We start from the raw sequence: 24,759 nt of genomic DNA on the forward strand, positions 1-24,759 counted from the left end.
CTCCACAAGTTTGGGGCAAGACCAGAACATGTGGGCGTGGTTGGCCGGGCCTCTTTGGCACCGCTCACATCTGTCCTCCACCTCCGGGAAGAACCTACTCATACCGTTTCTCGTTAAGTGGGCTCTATGTACCACTTTTAGTTGCGTCAGGCTGAGCCTTGCGCACGTGGAGGTGGAGTTGACCCTATGCAGTGCTTCGCTCCAGAGTCCCCACCCTATCTCCATCCCCAGGTCGTCCTCCCATTTCCTTCTTGCTGCGTCCAGTACGGTGTCGTCCCTATCTACCAGTCGGCCATACATGTCACTACAGTTCCCTTTCTCTAGGATACTTGCGTCCAGTAGGTCTTCCAGTAGTGTCTGTCGTGGCGGTTGTGGGTACGTCCTTGTCTCCTTTCGTAGGAAGTTTTTGAGCTGCAGGTACCGTAGCTCGTTCCCCCCAGCTAGCTGAAATTTCTCTGTCAGTTCGTCCAGTGTTGCGATCCTGTCGTCCGTGTATAGGTCCCTGACTGTCAGTGTCCCCCCGTCCTGTCTCCACCTTTTGAAGGTGGCGTCAGTCAGTGCTGGTTTGAACCTATGGTTGTTGCAGATGGGAGCCTTGTCCGACATTTTGTTCAGGCCAAATTGCTGCCGCAGTTGGTTCCAGGATTGGAGGGTGGCTGTCACCACTGGGCTGCTGGAATGTTTTTTGGGTGGGGATGGGAGTGCTGCCGTGGCGAGGGCCCGGAGGGAGGTCCCCATGCAGGAGGCCTCCTCCACACGCACCCACTCGGCTTCTGGCTCCTGGATCCATCCCCTTACTCGCTCGGCTGTTGCCGCCCAGTGGTAGAATTGTAGATTCGGGAGGGCTAGCCCCCCCCTGGATTTTGTTTTCTGTAGGACCTTCTTTGGGATCGTAGCATTTTTACCCCCCCATACGAACGCCATGATAAGTTTGTCCAGCGCTATGAAGAAGGCCTTGGGGATGTAGATCGGAATGGATCTAAACAGGAAGAGGAACCTGGGCAGTATGTTCATTTTGATCGTCTGGACTCTCCCCGTGAGGGAGAGTGGGAGTGTGTTCCATCTTTGCAGGTCCTTTTTTACTTCCTCCGTCAGGCTGGTGAGGTTCCATTTGTGGATCCCTTTCCAGTCATGGGCTATTTGGATCCCCAGGTAGCAGAATTTATGTCGGGCTTGTTTGAACGGCAGCCCCTTTAGTGCTGCCCCCCCCCCCCCCCCCCCCCCCCCCCCCCCCCCCTGCTGGTGTACTGGGAAGATCTCGCTTTTGCTCATGTTGAGTTTGTAGCCCGAGAAGGCTCCAAACTCTTTCAGGAGCGCGATGATTCCGTCCATGCTGCTTTGTGGGTCTGCATAGAGTGAGACTCTGTGCTCTCTGCCTCCCCTTCGGATCCCCCTCCAATTTTTTGCTGCCCTGAGCGCAATTGCTAGCGGTTCGATTGCTAGAACCCGCACATCTTTGGACTGTGGGAGGAAACCGGAGCACCCGGAGGAAACCCACGCACACACGGGGAAGATGTGCAGACTCCGCACAGACAATGATCCAAGCTGGAATCAAACCTGGGACCCTGGAGCTGTGAAGCAATTGTGCTATCCACAATGCTACCATGCTGCCCAAGTACAACAACAACATTCCAGATATTTTCTCACTGACGACCCTGAGTTGCTGGTTGCGGAATTTCTGGGAAGGTGGACAGGTGTTGGGCAGATGTGTCATCCGCTGTAGTCACAGCAGATAACCTATCGGTAAATTCCACGAATCCCGTTTCCGATGAAGGAGTCCTGCAGGAGGAGGGGTGAGATTGGAGGAGCAAATGGAAAGGTCAGGCACCTGATTTGGGATGTTCTTGACTTTCTGGTAACTAATTTAATGCAAATAACTGAAAGATTAAGGGTGCTGAAGCAGTTGAGTTGATTTTAATTCTCCCGTGGGCATGGCTCTGACCTCGAAGTTGAGACCCCAATAAATTTGCTCCGAATAGCCTGAGTGGGATCAGTAATCCAGCTGGTCGCCTTCTTCAAACATGAATGTCACATTTGATTATCTCTGGATGGAAGATTCACGTATGACCCTCACAAGAAGGGTGTATTGCCATGTTAGTTTTTTGCTGCTGGTCGCTCACATTTGCATGTTTTTGGAATAATTACCTTTCTGATTTGGACTTGGTGGTAGTTCCTACATGAGTGGCTCCTCGTTTAGAGTCGGTGAATTTCCCCAGGTGGCCCTGGCCAATGTCCATCCCTTCGTCAACACCACACCACAAACACAAATTATCTGATCGTTAACACATTGCTGTTTGTGGGGGTCTTGCTGTGAGAGAATTGGCTGCTGCATTTCCTGCATGTGTCTGGTGGTTGTGAGGAGTGCTATACAAAAGCAAGTGTGAAGGAACAGTGCTAACCACTGGGCTACCGTGCCGCCCATTTGGGGGGGGGGGGGGGGGGGTGCTGTGGTAGAACAAGCAGACAGCCTTCTTTACACACAATTATAGTTGCAGTAATTCATACGATAACATCCATGTGTTTGAAGAGGATTCACTCGCAGGGTCCTGGGGATAATGCAAGGGTGTGCGACTAAATTGGACAACTCGTTTGAAGATATGATAGGCCAAATTACCTCGTGCTGTAAGATTCTCTGATTCCATCTCGGGTTTCATCGCAACTAATTCAGAGCTCATCTTTACGAATCTTTTCAAAAGCCAATGGGCTTATTATTTAGTTGTTGTTATCGTTGTTTTAACTGTAAATCTCTTCCTGTATATCTGCTGCAATTCAGTACCGCCCAGAGTTTAAGGCTGGATCACCAAAATAAAAACAAAAATACTGCGGATGTTGAAAATCTGAAATAGAAACAGAAAATGCTGGAAAGACTCTGCAGGTCTGACTGCGTCTGTGGAGAGAGAAACAGAGTTTGCGTGAGTTAGTTATTAAGCGGGACGGATAGGATGCATCGAGTGAACCTCTGCAGATTCTCCGTCATGGGGGATCTTCCGCTTCGCCGGCAGTGCTCCCACGCCCGCGGATTTGCCGATGGCATGGGGTGGCCACAATGGGAAACCACATTAGCCGGCTGTCAGAATGGAGAATCCTGCTGCCGGTGTCACGCCGGAAAACGGGGCTGACGGGATGGAGAATCCCTTATATCCATTGGTTCAGAAGTCGAGGTGACTGCTTCATTGCAGTGTTAATGTAAGCCTACCTGTGACACTAATACAGATTATTATTAGAATGAAGCTTACTGCCTCGCTCCAATATGCAGATTTGCTCGGGCGGGATTCACATCACAACGTCTCGCCTAATTGCGTTGAAACTCGGGAGGCGTTGTGATCCTGGGAGCGGGGTCTCCTGGCTTTCAACGGCCACGCTGCACCGCGGTGAGCTGCTTTTTCAGCGCAGCGAGCCCGTTGGATCGCGCCCAAGGATTAGAATTCTAAATTTCAGGCGACAGACGCAGAAAAACTTTGTGGTAACAATGTGAGGAAGAGAAACATTGTGGTTATTGTAGACCGAGTGGTTACGTGAGAACGTGGTGACACGCGGTCACGTGGCGGGGGCTTACCCCCCCCGGGAAGGCGGGCAAAGTACACAAGTATTGAAATAGCTGCTCAGCTGGTGAATGAACTCGTCTTGCTGAAAGTCGTTATACTGTTAGTGACGCAGGAACCCACCAATTTACAGTTAATAATGAGAATCATGAAGGGTTTCACAATCATGTCTTATTGGTTCTAATTTACGGGACTTTAAGCTGCAGGAGTTATTTCCTGACGTGGTGTTTACAATATAGATCCTCAGCACCTATTGGACCTTCAGGTCAAACTGATGCTTAGCGAAAACTGCATGTCTGCCCCCCCCCCCCCCCCCCCCCCCTCCCCACCCCCCGCCCCACCGAACTCACTTGCAATGGGCAAGATTGTGAATTTTAAACGTTACTCCTCACACCCATTTCAAACTCATGGCACAAATATGCCCAGCTATGGGGTGAAATAATTAATCGGCTACGACTCCTGGAGTGGATCTGTGAACACTCACGGTGAAACCTCAGCTTGTTCTTTAGAATGTGTAGCCAATAGCGACAAACAGGCCTGGGCGTGGGCTCTTAAAAAGACTTTGGCAACTATTTTTTCTTACCGGACAGAGAATTGGAAACACTTCCAGCCCAGCGGGGAGCCACTCAGTTCCACCTTGCTTTGCCGGCACACTAACATATTCAGCTAACCTATTCCTCTGCACTTAGCTTTTCATTTTCTTTTCAAATGTTTGCCCAATGCTGTTTTTAAAGCCAGGCCCCCTCCATTGCCTCAATATAAACATGGAATGATTGGGTTGAATGGCTTGTTTCTGTGGTTCTAGGGAACCGCTTCTGTTGGGACATAACCTCCCACACAGCAATATTCTCCTAATCTCTCCCCTGTTGTCCATTTTTGTTACAAAGATTGAGGCTATCCATTCAGCTGACTCTGTTGTATCCCTCCCTTCCTCTAACTCACGGGGCGCAGCACGGTAGCACAGTGGTTAGCACTGTTGCTTCACAGCACCAGGGTCCCAGGTTCAATTCCTGGGTTGGGTCACTGCCTGTGCGGAGTCTGCACGTTCTCCCCGTGTGTGCGTGGGTTTCCTCCGGGTGCTCCGGTTTCCTCCCACAGTCCAAAGTTGTGCAGGCTAGGTGGATTGGCCATGATAAATTGCCCTCAGTGTCCAGAAAAGGTACAGTGGGGTTACAGGTTAGGGTGGAATTGTGGGCTTAGGTAGGGTGCTCTTTCCAAGGGCTGGTGCAGACTTGATGGGCCGAATGGGCTCCTTCTGCACAGTAAATTCTGTGAAATTTCCTCTAAGAATCCCCCGTGCCCTAATCCTAAATTTACACCTTTTTCTAGTTTCTTCACTATCGCCCCATGTCTCCTTTCCAAATTCATCTTGTTCACGAAACCCACTCTTTAGGCCAGTGATGGACAGCCTAGGCCAGTGAGTGGGCTGCAGGAATGGTCCTCCTTCATCTCAATGGGCCGCAAGACTGGAATTGGGCTTGTTCACTAAACCTGACCCCATGAATAAGATAAAATACATTTGATATATGCCAAATGTTTAATAATAATCTTTATCGTTACTAGTGGGTTTAAATTAACCCTGCAATGAAGTTACTGTGAAAATCCCCTAGTCACCACATTCCGGCGCCTGTTCGGGTACACTGAGGGAGAATTCAGAATGTCCAATTCGCCTAACAAGCATGTCTTTCGGGACTTGTGGGAGGAAACTGGAACACCCGGAGGAATCCACGCAGACACGGGGAGAACGTGCAGACTCTGCACAGTGAGTGATCCAAGCCGGGAATCGAAGCTAGGACCCTGGAGCTGTGAAGCGTTGTGCTAACCCCTGTGCTACTGTGCTCTAATGTGCAGATTCCTGAGGTATCTGAGGCTTCGGGATTCAATCCTTTCTCCTCAGAGACCTCCGGCGAGCGTCATTCAGCACTGCTCCCCATAAACGGGGACCAGACAGAACGGCACTCTTGGGGTCTCCAAAGGGATCGGAAGCCCCCAGCTGCGACCCTCCCATCTTGCTTTTGGGCCGGGAGCGGGGGAGGTGGGGATTGTTTCGGGGGCCTCGGAGATCATTACGCCATCGATCTTTCGCTAGAATGGTGAGTTCCATCGAGCGGAGCTCCTCACTGTACGAGTCGCGTTGAATAGCCATGTTTTTCTCTGCACTGTGAGTGCCGGGAAGCAAGCAGCTAAACATGCTCGCCCCTTTATACAGCCTCAGTTTCCTTTGCTAGCACCATTGGTAGCCATGCCTTCCGTTGCCTAGGCTCTAAGCCAGGAGTGCCAGCATCCCCTCTCCAATCCCTTCCATCTCCCTCTCCACCTTTAACAAGCATCTTAAACCCGACCTGATTAACCATCCTTTCTCGACACTATTGCCTTATGTGGCTTGGTGTTAAATTTTGACTAATGGATGCTTTACTACATTGAAGACACAGTGGTGTTGTCAGCCTTTCTTTGCCGATATTAAAGTAAAGTAAAGTCATCACAGTCCCAGGTGACCTTTCCCCTTTGAGGGGGAAGAGAGCTGACCGGTGGTGATTTAACGTGAGGGTCACCACACCTCAGGCGAGGGGCAAGGTTGAGCCTTCATGAATAACCTCAGCCAGTGCGGGAATCGAACCCACGTTGCTGATCTCGCTCTGCATCAGGAACAAGCTGAACAGCCAACTGAGCTCAACCAGTTATGTGCCAACGGGCTCCAATATCTTTGGATCTCATTTTTGATATCAATTTGCATGCTTTCTATGTAGTAGTTGTTTATTTTTTCTTTGTTTCAACTTCCTGCAATTTAAGAATATGGGTTATTATACTGTCCAATCCTATGTTCATATGGCTTTTATTCTATTCTTTGGTGCTTTCCCTGTTATGTCGAATCTTTAACAGTTTTACACTTCCTGTTTAAAGATCAGCATTATCTTCCGTGCATTACAGAGTGAACTGGCACTTTGTTAGAGAATACAAATTGGGCGTCTGGGTTTGTACCAACTCTTGTTGAAATAATCCCTGGGATTTCCACAGCTAAATCTCAAGTATCTGGTTTCGCCTCTGGTCCTGTCGTTAGTGGAATTATTTTAATTTGGGCCAGGTCAACGCAGAACATTCCTGCAGCCCAGAGAGTTTCGGTAGAAAGGTAGTTGGGGGTCCAATGTGAAACGTTATCCTCTGGCACGTGGCAGTCAGTAGTAGTTACTCTTTTCCTGTGCAACCTGTTATTACTTAACAATGTGATCATCAACGGCTGCTATTTGCAGAATTGTTCCTTTGCTGTTCACTTGTGCAGCATCTTAAACCTTAGACAGGAGTGGTACGGTAGCGCAGTGGTTAGCACTGTTGCTTCACAGCCCCGGGGTCCCAGGTTCGATTCCCGGCTTGGGTCACTGTCGGTGCGGAGTCTGCACGTTCTTCCCGTGTCTGCGTGGGTTTCCTCCGGGTGGTCCGCTTTCCTCCCACAACTCCCGAAAGACGTGCTGTCAGGTCAATTGGACTTTCTGAATTCTCCCTCAGTGAACCTGAACAGGCGCTGGAATGTGGCGACTAGGGGCTTTTCACAGTAACTTTGTTGCAGTGTTAATGTAAGCCTACTTGTGACAATAAAGATTATTTCAATTAAATTAAATCTTTCTGATCAGTAACTATGCTGCATCCTAACTCCAAAATTGCAGGCGTTTACTTGCTGAGCGTCATTAAACCATAAGAAATAGAAGCAGGAATGGGCCTTCAGGTCACTCGAACCTACTCTGCCATTTGATAAGATCATGAATGATCTGATTGTGTCCTCAACTCCCCCCCCCCCCCCCACTCCCATAACCTTTGATCACCTGTCTAACACGGCCTACACTATATTCTGTGACCTTTCCTCCATTGTCTCTGGGGTAGAGAATTTAGAGAATTCCTAAGATTAATAACCCACTAAAGACACTTCTCCTCACCTCTGCCTTAATTTGGGGGACCCCTTATTTTGTAACTGCCCCCTAATTCTAGATACCCCCACAAGGGGAAAGTCACCTCCTCGGCGTCTCCTCTGTTAAGTTTCCATAGGATTGCCTCTCCTTTGAAGTTGGCCCGGCCCACTCAACTTTTCCCGATGAGGCAACCGCTTCATCCCAGGAATTAGACGGGTCACCCTTCTCTGCACTGACTCCAATGCAAGTATATCCCCCAAAATAAGGAGACCAAAACTGTGCTCCATTCTCCAGGTACAGTCTCACTAATGCAGCTGGAGCATGGCAGTCAGGAGTGGGCACTAATTAGCTCTCCTCCAAACTTTTGATTTTGGGCCTCACCCTTTGTAAGAATAGAAGACAATCCCTGATTTCAGTTGCTGTACCATTGGTAGCTGGACCGAAAGCTGACTGGGTCGTAAGCTCTGGGATTTCCTCCCTAAGTCTCTCTCTGCCTTACTTTTCTCCCCCATGACACTCCTTGCCCACCTCTTGGCCATCGTGCTCTACTGCCTCCTCATGTGGATAGGGGTCACATTGTTTTATCATTGCTGCTGCCTGAAGCTGTGTGAGATGTTCTATTCTGTTAATGGTGCTATATAAATACCAGTTGTTTAAATATTTAAGACATGGATGTGTAAAAAAATTGGATTTGACTTTGGAAGCACTGAACGTGAGAAAGCATGAGGCTGTTCCTTCCTCGGAAAAAGGTTCCAGTCTCTGTTGCAAAAGATGAATGCGCATTGCATACGCACATGCACAGATTAGCCTGAATCTTTATGTTTATGCAATATATCCTTTGCATAGACAGCACATTATTTAGAGCATTAAGTATCATAAAGGAAATGCAACATAATTAGTCATCTCTGTGGCCAGCCAACAAACTCGCATCGGAATTCATCCAGACAAACTTAATTTGTGATTGAGGTTGAAGTTGATGAATATCGGAGTGGTAATGATCTGAGTGGGCTGTAGTTTCTGAGTCAAGGGCCGGATTTTTTTTGCTTTCCTTTGCTATTTGTTCAGTTGAATATTACCACATGGTTTATTTTTCCATGATGGTAAATTTTATCTTCAGCCTTTGGTTTTCAAAATTCAGGTCACCGAGCGAGCAGGGAATGTTTTAGATGTATTTTTGTTGTCGGACTGCCAGGGAATTGGCTGTAGAACTGCCACTGGGGCATCAGAGTTCAATGATGAGAGAATGAGTGTGCGATAATCTGTACTTGTTGAGTACCACAAATCATCTTTGAAGGTGAGGGAGAATGCTCCCCGGTGAAATTCACCCTTGTAAAAGTGTCCTCCCTGAGGCTAGGTTATTAGAAAAGTTAATATGTAAATATTTGCTTTGTCAACCCCACTTATTGTATGGAAATTCCCTCTTTATCCGAGTGATCTTGGCCAGCATACACACACATACACACAAACATCAAGGTAATCCTGACTGCTAGATTCATCATCCTGCCAGATAAACAGGAACACCTTACAGTGAAAGGACAAATTCAAAGACAAACACTTTAAAAAAAGTTTTAAACTTACTCAATCAACAGTTCTATTTTTTTCTGGAGACCTGAATCTGTAATTTAATCTTTAGACCCCCAGCAATAATTTCACAGTCCAGGGACATAACTGTAGGTGGGGGGGGTGCGGAGGGGGGGGGGGGGGGGGGGGGCGGGAACTGATCGCAGTTACACATCAATGTCACTATAAAGCAGGCATTTTCAAAGTGGGGGTCGCGACCTGCGGGTGGGTCGTGGAACCGTCTGTCACGGCGTTCCCGATCGCACAAATTCGCACGCAACAGTCGCAGCAGCCGGCTTTTAACAATGCCAGCTGCGAGCGGCTTTGAAAATGGCAGCCGCGACCACATAAAGAAATGCGGGCGCACTGAGCATGTGTTGGGGGACATTTTCTGATACTGGACTATGATATAAATTATAGGCGGCCCTGTAACTACATTTTTGCTCCTATATTACTTTTGAATAGTTCTGATGAGACAAAGGGTACTCATTGGCTAAGATGCCTGTTTAGATGAGGCAATTTGTAGAAATAGATAGTGTATACACAATGCTTGTCAATATCGGAAAGGACACAAAATGGCTGTTAGCTATGAAAGCAATACTAAAGACAGAAAATGGCTGAACTAGCCACTTTCCTGAACAATAAGTTACAAACTGTGTAAACTACCTCATGAGAACCAAGCGTGGGTACTTATAGGCAGTATCTCAACAGCTGCTGGTAACAGCTTCACAGAACAATGTATCTATAATAGATCAAGGTCCCCAGCTGTAGACAGGACATATCCTTGTGTTAGTTTTGAATGACTTCTGTATGAAGTTAAGGGCGGGTAAGGCAACAGCCACTTTAACCATATATGTGATAACTGGGATGCTAAGAAAATTGATTGACTGTATGTAATGAATTGTGACGCGAATATAGTTGATTGATGGAATGTAAATGAGAATGCAACTAATTCCGCCCCCTGATTCTGTATATTAACCCGTGTGAGCCTTAGTTCAAGTGAGAAAGAGGGCTGTCCAGGCCTCAGGCCTCAGGTCTTTCTCCCAGAATTCCGATATAATAAACTGCTTCTTTACTCATCCTCAGGCCTTCGTGTGAATATTTTCACCTCTAACACATGCGTGCCCACTCATCGGTGCACATGCGCAGAACCACACGAGACTCACCGCCTCCTCCTGACGTCAGCGCGCTGATGCAGGAGAAGATTCATTTTTTTAATTCAATGTTATCTTCCTGCCTGAAGCGAGGCAGAGAGCAGGTCACGCGCCCCGAACGCTGACGTCACGTGCTTTGGGCGTGATTGTGAATCTTCCATTTTGTCAGCAGCAAACAAGTAAATGAGGACCAAGCAGGCTCACCTCTCGCATTAAAGGTCAGAGAAAATGGTGGGTCGCGAATGTCAGCCGGCGTGGGTCGCGAAGGTCGGCCGGCGTGGGTCCCAAAGGTTGGCCGGTTGGTAAAAATGGGTCCCCGGGAAAAAAAAGTTTGAAAAACACTGCTATAAAGTATTTACTCCCCTTCGATATTTTGATCTGACCTTTTACTCAACCGGAGGTGAAGTGGAAAATTCGCCTTGGAACCAGGTGGGACTGTTTCTGCACGATAATCATTGCCTGTTGGACAGATCTTGAGCGAGGAGATGTGGGCCTGTACTCTCTAAAGTTTGGAAGAATAAAAGGTGATCTCATTGAAAATTACAAATTTCTTAAGGCTCTGAGCAGGGTCGATGCTGGAAGGATGTTTCCTCTGACCGGGGAATCTAGAACCAGAAGACAGCCTCAGGATCAGGGGGAAATCATTTCGGACTGGGATGAGGGGGAATCTCTTCATTCAAAGGGTGGCAAATCTTTGTAATGTGTACCCCAGAGGGCTGTGGATGCTCAGTCATTGGGTATATTGAGTATACTGCGGCAGTATATTGAGTATAGAGGGGCTGGTTTAGCACACTGGGCTAAACAGCTGGCTTGTAATGCAGAACAAGGCAGCAGCGCGAGTTCAATTCCCGTACCGGCCTTCCCGAGCAGGTGCCGGAATGTGGTGACTAGGGGCTTTTCACAGTAACTTCATTGAAGCCTACTTGTGACAATAAGTGATTATTATTATGCAAGACTCACAGTGCCAGGGACCCAGGTTCCATTTTGGCCTTGAGTGACTGTGTGGATTTTGCACTTTCTCCCTGTGTGTGTGGGTTTCTTCCCAGTGCTCCGGTTTCCTCCCATAGTCCAAAGGTGAGCAGGTTAGGTGGATTGTCCATGCTAAATGAAATGAAATGAAATGAAAATCGCTTATTGTCACAAATAAGCTTCAAATGAAGTTACTGTGAAAAGCCCCTAGTCGCCACATTCCAGCGCCTGTTCGGGGCGGCTGGTACGGGAATTGACCCTTTGTGTCCAAAGGTTAGGTGGGGTTAAGGGGATAGGGTGGGGGACTGAGGCTATCTCTGTCAGAGTGTCGGTGTAGACTCAATGGGCCGAATGGCCTTCTTCTGCACTGTAGGATTCTATGATTCTATTGTACGAAGACAGAGATCAATAGATTTCTCAATACTAATGACACCAAGGGTAATGGGGATTGTGGGCATGATTCTACCACTGCCTTGCACCCGCCGCCAATCCAGGCGCAGCAGGTGAATTGCGGGAGAGGCCCAAATCAGGCTTTGCGCCAGGCGGAAATCTCGCAATGGTCACCCGGCTGTTGGCTACACCAAAAGATTGCCCCCAAACCAAGGTTGTGAGAGAGGTTCCAGGCATAGAATGTGCCATTCTACTGCCAGAATTTGCTGCTTCCAAGGACAAGAACCTAGCCGAAATGGATTCTACCCCAACCTCTTTCCCCTCTCCCGCCACCATTCCACCTGACTCCTGCCAAGAGCAATAGGTTCCAGGCTTGGGTTTCAGTTCCACGTCTGGTTTGATAGGACATCACTTCCAATGAGGCAACAGTTTCAAAATCACAGAACTCCCTTCCTGGCACTGTGGGTGTTCCTACACCACGGGGATTGCAGCGGTTAATCTGCATATAGATTGGGTGACTCAAATTAGTCACTCTACAATAGAGAAGAAATTTAAGGAGTGTATATGGGATGGTTTCCTGGACCATTACGTTGAGGAACCAACCAGGGAACAGGCTATCTTGGACTGGGTGTTGTGCAACGAGAAAGGATTAGTTGGCAATCTGGTTATGAGAGAACCCTTGGGGATGAGTGACCATAATATGATAGAATTCTTTATCAAGGTGGATAGTGAGTTAGTTGGTTCTGACACTAGGGTCCTGAATCTCAATAAAGGTAATTATGATGATATGAGGCGTGAGCTGACTGTGACAGACTGGGAAACATTACTGGAAGGAAGCATTGTGGACAGGCAGTGGCAACATTCAAGGAACAAATAGGTGAACTCCAAAAGTTGTTTATTCCTATTTGGCACAAGAGTAGAAAGGGAACTGTGGCCGAACAATGGCTTACAAGTGAAATTAGAGATAGTATAGTTTCAACGATTGGCATACAAATCAGCAAGAAATAGCAGTAGACCTGAGGATTGGGAACAGGTTAAAATTCAGCAAAGGCAGATCAAGGGATTGATTAAGAAGGGAAAAATACAATTTGAAAGTAAACTAGCGGGAACATAAAAACTGACTATAAACGTTTCTATAGGTATGTAAAGAGAAAAAGATTGATTGAAACTAATGTAGGCCCCTTACAGTCAGAAACGGGGGAATCCATAACAGGGAATAAAGAAATGGCTGAGGAATGAAATTCATACTTTGCTTCTGTCTACACAGAGGAAGACATGAATAATGCACCAGATGTTCTGAGAAGCACAAGTTTTAGTGAGGAGCTGAAGGAAATTAGTATTAGTAAAGAAATGGTTTTGGGGAAATTAATGGGATTGAAGGTGGGCAAATCTCCAGGGCCTGATAATCTTCATCCCAGAGTACTTAAGGAAGTGGCCCTAGAAATAGTAGATCCATTGGGGGTCATTTTCCAAAATTTTTTGGACTCTGGAATGGTTCCTACAGGTTGGAGGGTAGCTAATATAACCTCACTATTCAAAAAGGGAGGTAGAGAGAAAACAGGAAACTATAGACCAGTGAATCTAACGTCGGTAATAGGGAAATTGTTGATTCCATTGTCAAGGATTTCACAGCACAGCATTTGGAAAGCAGTGGTGTAATCAGCCAAAGTCAGCATCGATTTTGAAAAGGAAAATCATGCTTGACAAATCTGTTAGAATTCTTTGAAGGTGTAACTAGTAGAGTTGACCAGGGAGAACTTTCGGGAGGCTTTCGACAACGTCCCACATAGCAGGTTAATATGTAATGTTAAAGCGCATGGGATTACGGGTGGTGATTTAAAATGGATAGAAAGCTGGTGAGGAGACAGGAAGCAAAAAGTTGAAATAAATGGGTCGTTTTCTGATTTCTGATCTTAGTGGATTTTGAACAATATTGGGTTGCTTAGTTGGAAAATATATAGTAGCAGATATCAATAGTGAGTTTAAGTTTTCCTTTTATTTAAGAAATGTTTAACTGTTAATTGTAACACTGTTTCTTTGGTGCTAATGGGCTTAATTCTGTGTTTAAATTAAAGTTTGTTTCAACATAAAAGTTAACTATTGGTCAGAGTCATCACTCTGGGCATGAACTATCCTTTCCTCACAGATTTACAAATTGAAAAATGTTTGGGATTTCTTGTCTGGTGTCCTGACAAAAATTGGGAGCTCTTTGTGAGATTAAAAAGTATAATTCCTAGTTTGTTTTGGGATTATTGAATTTAAATACAGCGAGTGTGTTTATACTCAGTTGAAATAGGGAGTGACTTGTAAAATTGCCGTTCAGTGGCCGAGAGTTTGTTGGGTGTGAAGAGGTCACTCTGGGTGGTTTATGAAGGATGGTTAAACAAAGCTTTTGGATCTGACAGACAAGCGGCAATTGATTTTATCTGAAGGAGTGAAGAAGGTTTAAATAATTAAAGTGATAGTTCAGCATTTAAATTTGCCAGAGATAGATTATCATAGAATTTACAGTGCTGAAGGAGGCCATTCTGCCCATCGAGTCTGCACTGGCTCTTGGAAAGAGCACCCTACCCAAGGTCAACACCTCCACCCTATCCGCATAACCCAGTAACCCCACCCAACACTAAGGGCAATTTTGGACACTAAGGGCAATTTATCATGGCCAATCCACCTAACCTGCACATCTTTGGACTGTGGGAGGAAACCGGAGCACCCGGAGGAAACCCACGCACACACGGGGAGGGTGTGCAGACTCCGCACAGACAGTGACCCAAGCCGGAATCGAACCTGGGACCCTGGAGCTGTGAAGCAGTTGTGCCATCCACAATGCTACCGTGCTGCTGTCTGAATCATCGGAATTAGCTAAAATTCAATTACAAATGAAACAATTCAAAATGCACGGAAAAAAGAAAGAGAAATAAATCGAATTGAGGCAGCTTGAATTGGAGTTTAAAAGACAGGGAGAGGCAAAGGAAGAAGAAAAGGAAAAAGAAAGAGCTTCTCAAAAGGAAATTGAAATGAGGAAACTTGAGGTAGAAATGGAAAGATTAGTAAGGGAAGAAAGGGAAAAGGAGGGAGAGAGAACATCAACTTAACATGTTGGTGTTAAAGGCAGAAGTTGAGGAATGTTTGAGTGGAGAGTGACCTCTCCAAGACAAGAGCCTAGTGGGGATATGTTTAAATATATTCAAGCACTGCCAAGGTTTGATGAGAAAGATGTTGAAGCCTTTCTTATCTCATTTGAGAAAGTTGCTAAATAATTGAATTGGCCAAAAACCTTGTGGATATTGTTGGTTCAAACAAAGTTAGCAGGTGGAGCTCGTGAAGTGTTTGTGTTACTATCAAAGGAGGTATTTGGGGATTATGATGAGGTGAGAAAAGCCATCTTAAGTGCACATGAACTCGTGGCAGAAGCGCATAGATAGAAGTTTAGAAATCTAAGGAATTAACCAGGCCAGACGTATATGGAATTTGAAAGAAGTAAATAAGATAATATTGATATGTGGATAAGAGCATTAAAAATAGACCAAAAGGGGCAGCATGTAGTGCAGTGGTTAGCACTGGGACTACGGCGCTGAGGACCTGGGTTCGAATCCCGGCCCCGGGTCGCTGTCCGTGTGGAGTTTGCACGTTCTCCCCATGTCTGCGTGGGTTTCACCCCCACAACCCAAAGGTGTGCAGGTTAGGTGGATTGGCCACGCTAAATTGCCCCTTAATTGGAAAAAATAATTGGGTACTCTAAAAACTTTATAAAAAGAAGAAAAAAATAGACCAAAAGTATGAAGAAGCTCTTGGGGAAATGGTTATTTTGGAGGAATTTAAAAATTCACTTTTCGCAGTAGTGAGAACTCATGTGGAAGAGCAAAGGGTTAACACTGCTGGACACTGCTGGACACTCTGGACACTGAAGAAATGGTAGATGATTTGGAATTAGTTCATAAATCAAGGTTTGGTTTTTGACATTAATAATAATCTTTATTATTGTCACAAGTAGGCTTACATCAACACTGCAATGAAGTTACTGTGAAAAGCCCCTTGTCGTCACATTCCGGCACCTGTTCGGGTACACTGAGGGAGAATTCAGAATGTCCAAATGATCTAACAGCACGTCTTTCGGGACTTGTGGGAGGAAACCGGAGCACCCGGAGGAAACCCACGCAGACACGGGGAGAATGTGCAGACTCCTCTCAGTCTGTGAAGGATAGAAGCTGGGGAAATGAAAAATTCACAGGTGGTCAAGACAAAGGAGGTCCAGTTGGAGATATTAAAGAGGTTTTGCCATAGGGTAGCTCACAAACAGTTCAGATTTTATTGAATTTATGGTTTTAACAGTCATTTAAACTGTTAATTTCTTTCCTATTCTTCACACCTGCGAGGTAGGGTTTTACCTTACAGTATTTGCACATGTCATTGAGAGCTCCCTGTTCTGCACTGTTGGAGAACCCATTACGCCAATCAGACAGATTCATTAGTAACTCCAGTGAGACATTCGCGCTAAAAGATTTCCAACTGCTCCAATGTTAACAGGCTTGCAATCGTTACAGCAAACACAAGGCACAGCCGTGAGGAGACACAGCACCACAGAGACTCCTGCTGACGAGAAACAAAAGAGACACGGGCTACTTATTGAACCGCTCAGAAAGGGAAAGAAAATTCTTAGTAACTCTTACAGAGGGAAAAAAGACCTAAAAGTAAAGCAAAGCTAAATAAATGGGAATGAATCTCCCACTCTCAAAAAAATAAACGTCATAAAGCATACAGATCGCCCCAACCAAGAGAATAGCAAAATAACCGATTGTATAGGTGTATAGTAACAGAACAAATTGGATCACTGGAATACACACAGTATCATTAGTTAGGCTTCAAGATGGGCTGCACTGCAAACCGGATTATATTTTATATAGATATATTGTACATATATGTGCATGTGGAAATGCATTTTAATATATTTATATAAGAAAGAAACTTCAACCTTTGTGAAGAGTATTCCATGAGCAAACGCTGTCAAAAACATGACATTTGACTGCACCTCCTGTTTTCTCAGTAAACCATCATGCCAACAACATGTGACCAGAAGGGCATGTTTGTCTCAGATTATCTCTATCTTAGTTCGAGATTTCACTGCAGTGTGCTAGCACCAGCTGTTTATCTAGCAGTTTTGCTAACACAATATGCTGTCACCTCTTTATGAGATCAGTTTCCAAGCATCCAGAGAATCCTTACAGTGCAGGAGCCACCATTCGGCCCATTGAGCCTGCACCGACCCTCTGAAAGAGCACTCCACAAAGGTCCACTCCCCCGCCCTATCCCCGTAACCCCACCTAACTTGCACATCCTTGGACACTTTTGGATGGCTAATCCAACTAAATTGCACACCTTTGGACTAAACATTTGTACCTTTTCGTGACTTCACTTTATCTCAAAGTATTTTTCAGCCACTGAAGCATTTTCAGAATGTAGTCACAATTATAATATGGAACGTGATGGTCAATTTCTGCTCAGCTAGCTCCCACAAACAGACTTTCTCAGAAGACAAACATGGGACACAACCGACAGAGTACCCTTCGTCGTCCAGTACTTCCCGCAGCAGAGAAACTACGACATCTTCTTCGCAGCCTTCAACACGTCATTGATGAAGACGAACATCTTGCCGAGGACATCCCCACACTCCCACTATTTGCCTTCAAACAACCACGCAACCTCAAACAAACCATTGTTTGCAACAAACTACCCAGCCTTCAGAACAGCGACCACAACACCACACAACCCTTCCATGACAATCTCTGCAAGATGCGCCAGATCATCGACTTGGGTACCACCATTACACGTGAGAACACCACCCATCAGGTACATGGTACATACCCGTGCAACTCGGCCAACGTTATCTTCCTCACATGCTGCAGGAAAGGATGTCCCGAAGCATGGTACATTGGCGCGACCATGCAGATGCTGCGACAACGGATGAACGGACATCGCGCGGCAATCGCCAGGCAGGAATGTTCCCTTCCAGTCGGGGAACACTTCAGCGATCAAGGGCATTCAGCCTCTGATCTCCGGGTAAGCGTTCTCCAAGGCCTTCGGGACGCGCGGCAACGCAGAATCGCCGAGCAGAAACTTATAGCCAAGTTCCGCACACATGATTACGGCCTCAACCGGGACCTTGGATTCATGTCGCATTAAATTCACCCCTCACCATCTGACCTGGGCTTGCAAAATCCTACAAACTGTCCTGGCTTGAGACAATTCACACCTCTTTAACCTGGGATTACCTCTCTCTCGGGATCTGTAAAGACTTAATTACCTGCAAATGCTTGCATTCAAAGTATCGTCTTGCATCTTTGACTTTGTCTATATTGATGTTTCTGGAACCTACCTCTTCATTCACCTGATGAAGGAGCAGTGCTCCGAAAGCTAGTGATTTGAAACAAACCTGTTGGACTTTAACCTGGTGTTGTAAGACTTCTTACTGTGCTCGCAAACAGAAACGTGCTAATAATTCATTTGTTGTTTACTGATGTGAATGAGGGATAACTATTGGCCAGAACACCAGGAAATATGGTTATGAGATATTTTGAACCCATCCGAGAGAGCAGACAGGGCCTCAATTCAACATCTCAACCAAAAGACAGCACCTCTGACAGTGCTGCACTCCCACTTTACCGGAGCATCAGCCTAGGCTTTACACTCAAGTCTCAAAAGCGGGACTTGAACCTGCGACCTTCTGGGTTCAGAGACAGCAACTGAGCCAAACCTGTCAATATGCTTTGATGTTACGTCGAGGCACCAAATAAGTTCATTTTACCAACGTGTTTTTATGTTTTACAGGCAAATCCACAGCGTTTGAATTCAGGCTGCGTTGACCATTATGATAAAGGGAAGAATTGCTGCAATATGTGTCAAGCAGGTGAACTGTTTCTACCATCCAATATGTAGATATTGTCAAAGTTTCAACGTTTTTCTAACATTCCTGCCTTGTACTCTTAGCAAAAAGGCGTCTTCCATCAACCTCTCCAGTGACATTCCCATCATAATCCCAGCAGGAATGCAGTGGAAATGCTGGAAAATAGACAGGGGCTCAGACACAGAACCAGGTGGGGAAAATCCTCATCCTAATGAGACAGGTTAGCCAGCTAGGCAGGCAGGCTAATCGTCAGCAATGCTTTGAACGTCACAGACCTGTCCAGTTAAGGTATTAAGGAATTGGCCAAAGATTTCATCACTAGGAAGGTCACCTTAGAGCCGCCCCAAATTCACAGGACACCATTTAGCCCCCTCTTCCCTTGCCAATAGTACCTCACTGGTCTTCAGATCCCTTGCTACGTGCTCAGTAGACATTGCAAGCTGCTCAGAAATGGCATGTTAAGCAGTAGAGCTGACCATAACTTATGTGAGTGCACTTGAGCCATTCTCCGAACCATAGCTTGGACACACACCATATCTTACCCAGTGAAGGTTCCACCACTTAGAGTTCTGGAGCTTCATCAACAGCGATTGTCTCTCTCCAACTTAATTCTGGGAAATCACTGAGCTCTGGATATATAACCTCATGTTCGCATATCTGGCCTCCAGGTAGTCCTTACAGCTTAGTCCTGGATCTCACAAGTGAGCCGGTGAAAACCCTTTGACTCCTTGTTTTTCCTCCCAAAATACGTTGCCTCACACGTTTCCCAAAATGGCACTCCCCTGAAGTGCTACCCCCATCACGCTGGACCCTTCTCCAACTGCCCAAAGATATTTCAATAAACTTTGAGGTTGTGCTGTGTCTATGCAAGTTCAAATCAACTTGTGTAGACTGAGAACGAAAGTAGACTTTAAGCGAATCCCTGGGGTGTATCAGTATTCCTAGCCCTTCTCCAGTCCGGCCCCTGCCTTTGCCTCTTGTTCATGTCCGCCAGCCAAGTTCTCATCCATGTTGCGGCACTCCCTCTCAGACTGTGCCAAGTTTAACGACTTGAGGCCCATCAGCAAAGAAGGTCAGCGGCTGCCTGTGTGAAAGAGTTTAGTGATGTGACCCAACTTTGTTCACGAACAACTGGAAAGAAGGTTCTAACCGATGGTGAAGTCATTTCATTTCATGTGCACATTACATTAATGGTCGCAACAGGAGCCTAACAGCGTGCAGCAGTCATTAAAGTAATGTGTGTTCCTCATAAAGTGAGAATTGAGTTTTCTTTGGATGAGTGGCCACATTTACTGGGGAAATAATCAAGTTTTACAAGTTAAAGTCTTGAAAGCCATTTGTGGGTGTTGGACCTGTTTGTTGATGTCTGGTGTTAGTGTCATGGAATAGAATCATAGAATCCCTACAGTGCATGAGGAGGCCATTCGGCCCATTGAGTCTGCACCAGCCTTGGAAGGAGCACCCTATTTAATCTATTTGACTGAAAGTGTGTTGTATTTACCCTTCAGCACAAATAAAATCCACAATCTTTGGGCACATTTTAACTATGAACACATAGCTATGTATTGTATACATTTGTAAAAATGTCCCGTCTATCCTTCCCATTTCATTGTTGCCAGTGAAGTGTATCATCGTCAGATGACGGATGCTGATATTAATACTGTGCCTTCTCTTTTAGGCTTCTATGTCTCTGCTCCATGTACAGCGGAGAGACTCGTCGTCTGCAAACCTTGTGGGGAAGGAGAATATCTGGAGCACAGCAATTCTCAAACAGAATGTTTGAAGCAGATCGAGTGTGATGAAAGTTAGTATCTGCTTATGTTTTGATCGAACTCTGGAGGACTGGATTTTTGCTCCTGGCTTGAGGGCGCAGAGTCAGGGAGTTTCTCGGTTCCGCACACCCATCCCAGGAGAAAGTGCCCTGGAATGTCAAATTTTCATTTTGGGATGGCAGGCAACCTCAGAATGAATGTGGGAGCTTGTCACGCACAGGAAGCCTGCCCCTCTGCCCCAGCACTTTGTCCAAGATATGTTTTTAAAAGCCCTCTGGCCTTCAGCCCTCACATCCCCTCGCCTGCCTACACACCTTCCTGCCCCATCCATGCCGATTTACACCCTGTACCCACCCCCAAGGATCTTTATATCCCCTCAGCCAACTTCATTCCAACTCATTCCAGTTTATGTCACACCACCCATCAGCCTGTTTCCTTGCACCTACCATGTCAATTCACCCAGTATTTGCCATCGGCAGATCTCAGGACCTATGCTAAGATTAAATAAAATAAGTTCTACGTGTCTATTGCAGAATTTATGTCTTTTTAAAACACACTCATTCATAAACAACCATTCACTACATTTACATTCCTTCAAATACATCCTTATAAAAACAAACATTTTGTTCCGGTGCTAAATCCCTTATAAAAAGTTGTGAAATAAGTCTTGCAGCACTAATCCAATAATGGAAGCATTAATCCAATAATGGTAGCCCTCAGGCTTATGTCAACAGACTGATCTAGCAGGCAATAAGTTTTTTTCAAACGCTCCAGAATTTGTTTTCAAAGATTTAAAGGGCAGGAGTTTTAAATGCCTTTACAGCCTGATAGTTGTCTTTGACAGTTTAGTTTAACAGTTCATTTTGAGATCTTTGACATTCCAATGAGCTTGTCAGTTAATGGGTTTGTGCACTTTCTACACACATTCATGCCTGCTTTTAACAATCACAAGGAGCACCTTGCTTCCCCCAAGGGTCACTTTACTTCATCCAAAGGACACTTTATCTTCCCCAATGTTATCCTGGGACCATATTGAAAGGGGCATCCATCCTCACCAAAGGAATCCCCAAAGTTCAGATCTTCGCCCATCAGGTTTAACCTGTGGCTTACAAAACTTAGACATGCCTGGAGGCAGATGTTTGTTTATATGCGCAGCTGCCTCTCTGATCCCAACCCCAGCCCATTCCTGCCCATCGCAAAAAATAGTAGGTCCCATGCTCGGGGGCGAGATTTCCAATTTTCGGCCTCTTCTGCCATTTTCACAAGAACCATCAGCAAATGGTTTAAAGTACCCAATTCTTTTTTTTTTCAATTAAGGGGCAATTTAGTGTGGTCAATCCACCTACCCTGCACATCTTTGTGTTGTGGGGGTGAGACCCATGCAGTCACGGGAAGAATGTACAAACCCCACACGGGCAGTGACCCAGGGCCGGTATCGAACCCCCGGTCCTCAGCACCGGAGGCAACAGCGGCTACCGTGCCACTGTGCTGCCCAACCATCAGCAAATTAAACTGATTTACAAAGTGTGCCTATTGACTATAGACTGAAACAAAATGATGACAGTTTAGCCAAGGTTTGTAAATGATGGAACTCTATTTGCTTATATTTATAATGATACCTAAATTTATCAATCAATTATTATATTGCCTGGATTAAGAGTCGAAGTTCAGGAATGAAAAGTATAGTTGGCCAGATAACGATACACAATGACGGAGATTGTAAACAAAGAGCCGACAGTTCGTCCCAACAACAATTGAAGGAGAAATTGAAGGTGAAAACAGAAGGTGAAGTAGAAAAATGGTATGGATGGATAACGTTGTGATGTAGACCAAGGGAGACGGAAGAAAATCAGAAAAGAAGCAAAGTGATATCAACAGCCCCACTAATGCTATGGCGACCACAAACCGAACAAATGTTATTTTGTCTTGGTTTTAATCTAAATTTTCACCGTATTGTCGATAGAATCACGGAATTATAGAAACCCTACAGTGCAGAAGGAGGCCATTCGGCCCATCGAGTCTGTACCGTCCCTCTGAAAGAGCACCCTACCCAAGCCCACTCCCCTGCCCTGTAAACCCACAATCTAACCTACACATCCCTGGACACTAAAGGGTAATTTAGCGTGGCCAATCCACCTAACCATAAAAACAAGTTAGTTTGAGTATCTATTGTTCCACGTTTACAGTGGTTGTTGTCAATCAAGTGCAGCATGTGTTGGCTACACCTGGTCACCAATTCTCTTTGAGTCTGAGATTGTTTTGTTCCCTTTGCAGTGAAAGGGTTTGAAATCCTGCATAAAGGAGATGCAGTGAGTGCTGGACAGTGTGTCTGTAGAGCCAATTACCACTGTTCACAGGATTGCGAATACTGCCTCAAGGACAATCCTTGTCCCCCGGGTTTCGAAGTGAAGGAGGAAGGTAAATGGGAGCGCTGTGCACTTAAAGCTAAATTTGAATTCCGCAGAGGTTTCACAAAGCTGCGTTTTTTAAATATAAATCGGAAAAAGGAGTGATTTATTGCGGGAGCTGGCCTTTGTCTTTTGAGATTATGGTGCTAACATGACAATCCATCAGTGTTTCCTTGCATGGTAAGTTGGTAATCCTAGCCAAATTGTTAGACGGGATGCCAAGTGGTTGAGAGGTACTGAGCTGACTAAAGACTAGTGTTCACTCAGTGCTGCCTGACAGATTGGTTTTGGGAGAAAATGTGAGGATAAAACAGGATTGCAGCACCCACAGGAGCCAGTAAGCATCTTCAAGTCATAAAAGTGTCCTAAAGAATGGACACAATACCGACTGAAAGGCTGAGGTCAGGTGCTGAAGTCAGAACAAGGAGGGAGAAGGCTACCATGAGGCTCCTCTCCCTTACTGGGGAGTATCTCACACGGCCATTACCACAGTTTCCTCTAACCGACCACCACCAGCCCCATGGTGGCCCCAGGAAGTGACTACAGCACAACCAGATAGAAGGGAAATCCACTGGGAGCACAGGTCCTGCACTGCCCAGCTACCATTGACAGGCAGCAGGCAGGGAAAGCAAGGCCAGTGGAAGCCCTGGTATGGACAGACGGAGAAAAACGCATGTTGAACAGTGAAGGAGCAGTTCTGTATCAGAAAAATGTGACTACTGGTGAGCAGGAGAACCCTAACTCCCAGTCTTTTCTTTGTGCTGAGATTGTGAAAGTGTGGCAGTGCCTTTGCTGTATTGCTGGTTCTTACTATGATGTATGTGTCAGCTAATTTGTGTGTCAGATGATACACGTGTCTGATGATTCACTTGCCCGATGATTCACGTGTCCAATGGTTCACATGTACAATAGTTCACATGTCTGATTATACACGTGTCCAATGATACACGTGTCAGGTGATACACGTGTCCGATGTTAACGTGTCCGATGGAACACGTATCCGATGATACACGTGTCAGATGGCACATATGTCCGATGATACAGCAATAAACTGAAGGAACACTGGCACCACACTAAATTCAATAAGCAGCATGATTTGAAATCTGATGAGCAACAGATTGCTCCCAACTTAAAAGGAGCACAAGCTGGATTTATTTGAAATAAGGATGAATCCCTCATTCACAAGGTTTATAATAGTAATCAGTTCTACGCAGATTTCAGATCTAGCTTGATCTCCAACTGTACAGTTAATAGCAACTGTCCGGTGTAATGTGCTAAAGAGTTACTGTGAAAGATCAGGCAACTGTCCAAAATGGGATGGCTTGAAGTATTTGATAATCAAAACTACGAATAGAAAAGTAATAAGCACAGGTTTTATTACACCTTGTGGCGTTTGATCATTAGTATTAAAAAGCACTACCTTCTGTGTACTGTGTGGCCAGTATGGAGCAGAACATGGATTAAGATCAGGGGCTGGATTCTCCCTTTCTGAGACTAAGTGTTGACGCCGGGGCAGGATTTGTGGACTTCCACGACAGCAAAACTGGTGCTGAGCCTGGACTGATTCCGCTACTGTTGAGAGGCAGCACCAGCGCCATGTGGAACACAATCCATTCCAATGAGAAACGGTGCGGGATTCGCCGGGTCTGTGATTGACACTCAGGAGGCTGACAAGCTGCAGCCGCACGTACACATTACACTCCCCCACACACACACTCATCCCAGCCGCACACACACATTACACTCCCCCACACACACTCATCCCAGCCGCACACACACATTACACTCCCCCACACACACTCATCCCAGCCGCACACACACATTACACTCCCCACACACACTCATCCCAGCCGCACACACACATTACACTCCCCACACACACTCATCCCAGCCGCACACACACATTACACTCCCCACACACACTCATCCCAGCCGCACGCACACATTACACTCCCCACGCACACTCATCCCAGCCGCACACACACATTACACTCCCCACACACAGTCATCCCAGCCACACACACACATTACACTCCCCACACACACTCATCCCAGCCGCACACACACATTACACTCCCCACACACACTCATCCCAGCCGCACACACACATTACACTCCCCACACACACTCATCCCAGCCGCACATACACATTACACTCCCCACA

At 46.0% G+C, this 24,759-nt stretch overlaps 1 protein-coding gene across 1 annotated transcript in view; it reads left to right on the top strand.

The window, feature by feature from the left end:
• Positions 1 to 24,759, top strand: part of LOC119965754 (tumor necrosis factor receptor superfamily member 11A-like) — a 59,853-nt gene that overhangs the window by 10,813 nt on the left and 24,281 nt on the right. Inside the window, exons 2-4 of the mRNA XM_038796546.1 lie at positions 18,340 to 18,418; positions 20,094 to 20,219; positions 22,462 to 22,605. Of these exons, the coding sequence (XP_038652474.1) occupies positions 18,340 to 18,418; positions 20,094 to 20,219; positions 22,462 to 22,605 (349 nt within the window). The remainder of the gene's footprint in view (positions 1 to 18,339; positions 18,419 to 20,093; positions 20,220 to 22,461; positions 22,606 to 24,759) is intronic.

This window comes from Scyliorhinus canicula, chromosome 5 (assembly GCF_902713615.1).
Source record: "Scyliorhinus canicula chromosome 5, sScyCan1.1, whole genome shotgun sequence".
NCBI classification, from domain to species: domain Eukaryota; kingdom Metazoa; phylum Chordata; class Chondrichthyes; order Carcharhiniformes; family Scyliorhinidae; genus Scyliorhinus; species Scyliorhinus canicula.